This window comes from Bison bison, unplaced genomic scaffold (assembly GCF_000754665.1).
Source record: "Bison bison bison isolate TAMUID 2011002044 unplaced genomic scaffold, Bison_UMD1.0 scf7180017864503, whole genome shotgun sequence".
In the NCBI taxonomy this organism is placed as follows: Eukaryota; Metazoa; Chordata; class Mammalia; order Artiodactyla; family Bovidae; genus Bison; species Bison bison.
The window spans coordinates 1,673,230-1,680,230 of NW_011495061.1; the positions used below are offsets into that span (position 1 = coordinate 1,673,230).

At 46.8% G+C, this 7,001-nt stretch overlaps 1 protein-coding gene across 1 annotated transcript in view; it reads right to left on the reverse strand.

Annotated features, from left to right (window-relative positions):
- The window catches only part of UBE3C (ubiquitin protein ligase E3C), a 93,663-nt gene extending 88,179 nt beyond the window's left edge, over window positions 1-5,484 (reverse strand). Inside the window, exons 1-5 of the mRNA XM_010829353.1 lie at window positions 5,460-5,484; window positions 4,470-4,498; window positions 3,828-3,881; window positions 980-1,054; window positions 345-491 (exon numbers count right to left, since the gene is read on the reverse strand). Of these exons, the coding sequence (XP_010827655.1) occupies window positions 345-491; window positions 980-1,054; window positions 3,828-3,881; window positions 4,470-4,498; window positions 5,460-5,484 (330 nt within the window). The remainder of the gene's footprint in view (window positions 1-344; window positions 492-979; window positions 1,055-3,827; window positions 3,882-4,469; window positions 4,499-5,459) is intronic.
- Window positions 5,485-7,001: the final 1,517 nt, after the last annotated feature.

Consider the following 7,001-nt stretch of genomic DNA (forward strand, 5'->3'; position numbering starts at 1 on the left):
GCCTCACAACCTGTAAAATGTTTTAAGTTATACGGTTACGTTCTGGGCGGCGGGCTCCGCGCTGGACCCGGTGCGGACCGTGCACTCCGGGCCATGGTGCACAGCGCATGCACGGCACGGCACCCCCGTTTCTTGTATCTAAAATTCCGTAATTAAAAAAAATGAAAAAGCCTACAGAAAATCTGTATCAACTTTAAGAGGAAAAACACATGATCACAAAGACAACCCATCACCACTGACCGTGGAGGTTCACAAGGACAGCCATGCTGGAGGGGCGTCTGCCAGTGAACCAAAAGCTGGAGAACACGCACACAAGGGTTAGAGAAAGCAGAGTCGACACTCACCAAGCGTTTCGAGTCTTCACTCTGTCTGTAAAAAAACAGGAGCTGCCGCACCAGGAGGGTAAGGTTGGGACCACTGGCAAGGGGAAAAGCGCCACCGGACTGGGACAGGCTGGCACAGCGGTCGAACGCGCTCCTCTGGATGGAACACTGGAGACAGACCGAGACAGAGGGCGGCGTCAGTGCTTGTGCGGCCCGAGGTCTCCAGGCCTCGGGTCGCTGGGAGCGCAGATGAGCGCGAGGGCTATGCCACGTGGAGGTCACAGCTGGTCGCCTGGGGTGCAGCTGCTCCACACCCTCTACAGGGGTCACCACCACCGCCATCTACTGTCATCTGTAGCCGTGGTTTGGCCTAGGCTTGTATTTCATAATTTGAAACCACCAAAAAACTCACCTAAACTAGTAAAATCACTTGTTGGGGAAAATACTATTATCCACATTAACTTTCTTTTTTTTTTTTAATTTTTTTATTGAAGGATAATTGCTTTACAGAATTGTTGTTTTCTGCACATTAACTTTCATTAAACAAGTACACACAAAAATGCACATAAAATGAATTCCACCTCTAAGAATCCAATGCTATATTCAAAATAAGTTTTCTCATGCCTAATTCCTTCTCAGTTTAAAAGCAAACTTACTTGCTGTTTTCTGTCTCTATAGCCTCGAATAAATGACTGGATAATTATTGCATTTTTCAATCTTCGCCTTTCTTCCTGAATAACATAGGGAGGAAGAACAATTGGTCAGAATCAGTGCAAATGACATACACTAGTTAAGACTACACACCACAAAATTCACTCTTTGAAACATACCATTCACCAATTTCTAATATATTCAAAGTTGTACAGTCACGCCCACTGTCTACTTTCAGAACATTTTCATCACTCGGCCCCATAAAACCCCTGAACCGCTGGCCGTCAGTCACCCCTCACTCTGTCCCACCCCACCCCTCCACCCTGCCCTGCTGCTGCTAAATCGCTTCAGTCGTGTCCGACTCTGTGCGACCCCAGAGACGGCAGCCCACCAGGATTCCTCGTCCCTGGGATTCTCCAGACAAGAACACTGGAGTGGGTTGCCATTTCCTTCTCCAGTGCATGAAAGTGAAAAGTGAAAGTGAAGTCGCTCAGTCGGGTCCGACTCTAGCGACCCCATGGACCGCAGCCTACCAGGCTCCTCCGTCCACGGGATTTTCTAGGCAAGAGTACTGGAGTGGGGTGCCATTGCCTTCTCCGCCACCCTGCCCTGGCAACCACTAATCAACTTTCTACCTCCATGGAACTCTACTCTGGACGCTACACACAAGGGAGCCATAATATGCAGCCCCTGAACCTGCACGTGGGCCCCCCATGTGCCCGCACTCGGAGACAGTCCACGGGTATCACACAGCAACCTGCCAAGCGAGCGCCACTCCTGTTTCAAAGACACAGAGACTCAACTCTCCATAGAGACTAGGGATGCCGAAAGATATGCGTCAGAAAGCAAACGCAGGTGTGACAGGAAAACCGGTGCTCTGTCTTAGCACGCAACGCCACTTCACAGCCTCCCTGAATGGCGCCTACAGGCGTGAATAGCACACACACACTCATACAGTCACACCGTCAGGCCACAAAAGTGCACTTTCTGAGCTTGAGATGGTTATGAGGGAACCCCTGAGCTTGAACCAAGTTTGGGCATCAATTCATAACTATGATTCTAAGGGTACTTGATGATAAACTCATAAATCATCCCAGGCATTTTCAACACATTCATTTTTGTTCATTGAGTTGTTAACTAGGGAGGAAGCCTCAGTAACACTCTAGTTCTCTGGCAGGTGTACCGGAAATAGATCAGCCCTCACAAGGCCTCAAGGTCAGCCTGCAACCAGCTTATCCCCCCTCAGTTAAAGGGGGTTTACTGTCCCACTCCCTACTGCCTGCCAGAAACAAATGCAACGCTCTCCGAAAAGAAGAAGAGGTCACATTCTAGAACCTGAACACATCATTCTGGTTAGAACATACGATGCCCAGTATTCAACCAAAATAACCAGGCAAAAGACAAGAATTTAAAATCAAGAGGACAAACAACACAAACAAACCCACAGGAATTCCAAATACTGGAGTTTAAACATTATCTTTAAAAACCTAAAATTATGTTCAAGAAATTAAAAGACAAGAGAACTGGTAAATAAAAGAATCAAAGACAATTCTAGAACTGAAATAAAAACTGGAATTCAGAACTCAGTGGATGTATTTAATAATCAGACATCACTAAAAGAGGTAATTTGTAAATTAGAAGTTGAGAAAAGACTAGCCAAATCAAAGGATAAACATACAGAGAAGAGGACACAGCATGAAGGTCACATTACACCTGTAATGTGAGCCCAAGGGGAGGAGGAGGAGAGGGGAGCTGGAGCAGAAGCACCACAGGGAGCAAGGGCTGCCTGAGAGCGCTCCAGAGAAGAGCAGACGCAGCAACCAGTGCACCGGCTTCCCTGGTGGCTCAGTGGGTAAAGAACCCACCTGCAGAGCAGGAGACCCAGGTTTGAACCCTGGGTCACAGGGATTCTCGGGAGGAGGGAATGGCTACCCACTAGGTGTCATTTTCTTGTTTTTCAGTATACTTTTCTTGTTTGGGCAGTGACCCTCAAGGGAGGGCAATTTCACCACCAAGGAAGCATTCAGTGATTTCTGGAGACATCTGCAGTTGTCCCAGTTGTTCCAGCTGCCTACAGCGTTCCTGCTCCATCCTCCAGGAATTCACTCAGCTCTGACGAGCTCAGAGACACCATCCCTCGACACAGACAGCAGGCCCTCCGGGTGCCCTGCAGGACCCTGCCTCACCCCTGCGGTCCATGCCAGCAGGAACACTGTCTTGTCTTATCTCACCCACACACCCAGCCGGCAGAATACTACCCGGGACACGAGCTCTCAATATGTATGTGTTAAAGGAATGCATGACTTATTAAAAACAAAACAAGAAACTACGCAGAAAAGCAGGCCGTAAGACACCACACTGCTGATGAGTCAACAAGGCAAAGCCACTTTAAGAAACTGTCTCCGATGACAAAATGTAAAATAGACTGGAACAAAAGGGGTCCCTAGCCCCTTTCGTGTACTCAGCTTCTTCACAAACACACAAACAGTGCACACAACCTGCATTCACAGGGAGTCTTCTTCTACTTGGTAAAGCACGAACATACTCCAAGACTTTCTACCGCTTCTGGAAGCCACACCACAAGCAACCACATGAACCGGAAGTCTATGTCCTCCCCACTCTGGAAACTCCTCCTTTAAGCCCATCTTTTCTACATTCTTTTAGCCCATCTACATTAGATGACTCACCATAAAATCAACAAACCCAGAATGGTTTCAGAAGTTTAACATACATACAAATACGCGTTATGTCACGTATACATACACTTATCTATGTATATCAAACAGTAAAAGCAGGGCTTAGCTAAATGCTCTGGAAACGGCTTGTCGACAGGGACTGTCACACACTGCTTACCTCCCTCTTTCTTCTTTCTTCCTGAGTACGATGTAAAAGAGAAGCCTTTTCTTCCTAAACACAAAGAGAGAAAAGACAAAGGGTGTAATTTCAAATTCTAAAATGCTCTCATACAAAAATTACAGAATACTGTGACCCAAAAGAATTCTAGAGACCATCCAATCCAACTGTCTGGGATAAGAAATCCCAGGCACAGGGGTTAAATGGCCCCTCCCCCAGTCAATGTTATAACGCTAGTCGTTTTCTAAGAATAGGATCTTATTTCTTTACACACACACACACACACACACACACACACACACACACACACACGTTAGTTCAAGTAAAACTGGGGAGGTCTGAGTAAGATCAGCGCACTGTCAGCACCCTGCCTGTGAGCTCACACCACGGCTCTGCAAGAGCACCACAGACAAGGCCAGGCCAACACAAGACCTCCTGTGGTGTTTCCAACAGCTCTGCATGTGACTGTACAATTATCTAATAAAAATGTCAATGAAAAACTCAACTTTTCATTGTTACCAGAGTTTTAAAAAATTATTTTCATCGTTAAGTAAAACTGCATTCTAACCAAAATTAGTTGATATGCAGAAGGAACTGAAATAACAAATGGGAAAGTTAAATGTTTCAAAGAAAAACACTTACAGTCAACCCGCCCCAGAACAGTTTCCGTCCTTACTGCAAGGGCGTTTGATTTCTGTGAATTTAATCCAAAATTAAAGGTCGAAGATCTTAACATACAAATCATTAGAAAAATTAATAAACTTAAATTTGTTAACACATACAGCTCATCAGAATAGTGTCAGTAAGCAAGCAATGAGCCAAATTAAAATCAACTTTGATATGTGAAGGAATACACAATGTGTAGAGCAAAAGTTTCTCACTGACAAAATTTACAGCCAAAGAAAGAAATCCTCCAGATATTTTCCACTAGAGAAAATTTCATTTCTTGGATTCAAATAAAAAAACCTTTAAAGCTACCACACGTCAAAGGTCAGAAAAATATTTTATTTTTAACGGATTAACTAAAAAGAGGAGGGGGAATAAAAGAACCTAAAGCAAAAAGTACAAAGTTACAATGCTCAGAATTATGGAAAGGGTCTAGATAAAAATACAACCATACTTCTAGTTATTCTCTTTATTTGTGAATAGGAGTGGTAAGTATACACCTGTAATTTCTCTTCTTCTCCCTTTGCCCAGATTTAACGTATATTCATTACTTGGGTACAACTAAAGAGCCAAGATTTCTTAAAATGCTGTTACAACTACGAGAAAATATACTTAAAGCCATGTTTTACCTTTTAAAAAAGGTACATGTCAGCAAAACAGTCACCAAATTGACTTCACATGTAAGCTGCAGCATCATTAACCTAAATGCCCCGGGGGTGAGGGTCTGAGGGCTAGGCCTGTCTCTTACCACCAGTTCACCTCCACTGGCTTCAACGTCCAGCACGTGCAGGGATTTAATAAATCCCTACAAAATGAATGAACAAACATTTCTTTAGGTAAAGCAAAGACGTCTAAAGAGAGGAGTAACCTTTAACAGCTGAAAAGCACTTCTAAGCACCTGCAGCACTGCACGGAGGCTGCAGTATCCTCAAAGTCGCAACAGGTACCAGTCATCAAAAAGCGTACCTGGGTGCTGACTGAACACTAGCATTTCTTAGAAATTCCCTTAGGTCTGAAGCACGGATACGAGAGGGTGCAGAGGCATGCCGAGAGCGAGTGTCCTTCCCTCCGAAGACCTGCACGTAAAAACAGCTGGACACAGGGCACTGTACAGGCGGGAAGGGCACGTCCTCACGCCCGTGCTCAAGAGCTACGGAGTGAAGTGAGACTCGCACAGGCGCGCCTGGCCCTTTGGGATCTCATGGACTGCGGGTAGCCAGGCTTCTGTCCCTGGAATTCTCCAGGCAAGAATGCTGGAGTGGGTTGGCATTTCCTTCTCCAAGAGCTACAAAGATTCCTACTTAAAACAGCTCATTTCAAACACTGTAAAATAAGCACAGCCAGCAAACCCACAGTCCTAGACACACATACACAGACCCTGACGTGTGATCTCAACCATAAAATTGTAGTTTAAAAAACGTGAGGCCTTTCAAAGAGCACTCATGCTCCCTAAATGCTTTACAGAGGAGAGAGCGGCCTGCCAAGCCCACAGGACACACCAGCCGCATGGGATGCGCCAGCCGCCACCAACACCGAGCCCTCTGCCTGCGCACGGGCCCCACGCGCAGAAGAGAGCCATGGGCGCTCCACACCCTGGACCTGGTCAGCCCAGGTGTCCCTCAGAACAACCAATGAGCTTCAAGAACTGTTATTTTCCCTGTTTATGGACGACAAAAGTGAGGTTCAGAGAGGCAGAGCCAAGATCTGGACTCAGGAAGGGTCTGGAGCCTCAGCCATTCAGCTGTGGACTATTTACTCTGAAAAAGAACATTAAATATGATCATATTATTTTACATTTTGAGAAAAATTTAAAAATCTTTTGTCTTTGTAAGACACACATAATTTGGAAGATCAATCAGAAAGGAGCCAGAGGAGGAGGAGGCCACAGAAAAAAACTAGAGTCGCCAAAACTGGGCCTGAGTTCAGAAGGGACGGGGTGGGAGGGCAGGAGGGCTCGAGAAAGGTCCAGAGAAGGGGAGACGGGCAGTGGGAGGCCGGGAGGAAGGCTGCCCTGAGCGCAGTCAGCTCACAGAGAGAGTGAAGCGAAACACAGCAGGGAGGCGACGTCCAGAAAGCAGGCCACCGCCAGACTGCACACCTCAGCGGGTACCGAGCTCGCAGGGGAACCGGAGCTGCCTCGTGCCAGCTCAGACACAGTCCGTGTTCAAAAGACATTCAAATGAGGCACGTAAGAGGAATCTGCTCACTTAACAGATACTCGCCGAGTCCCATGTCACGCGAGGCAGTGGCTATTTTAAAGTGATACAGGAGCGCACAGTTTGCTGGACGCAGAAGTGGCCTGTCCACTGCGACCCACTGTGGCCGGACTTGCTTCTGGACAACAGCGATAAAGACAGCAGACGCTGGCTCCCCCGGGGCACAGGTCTCAACACACGTGGGTGCCGCTGACGGCTCAGAGACTGTGCACGAGAAAAGGCGGATTCCGGAGCTGCCTTGGAAGGATGTGCTCCGGAGGGTAACGAGATGGACCGTGTCACAGCAGAAGCG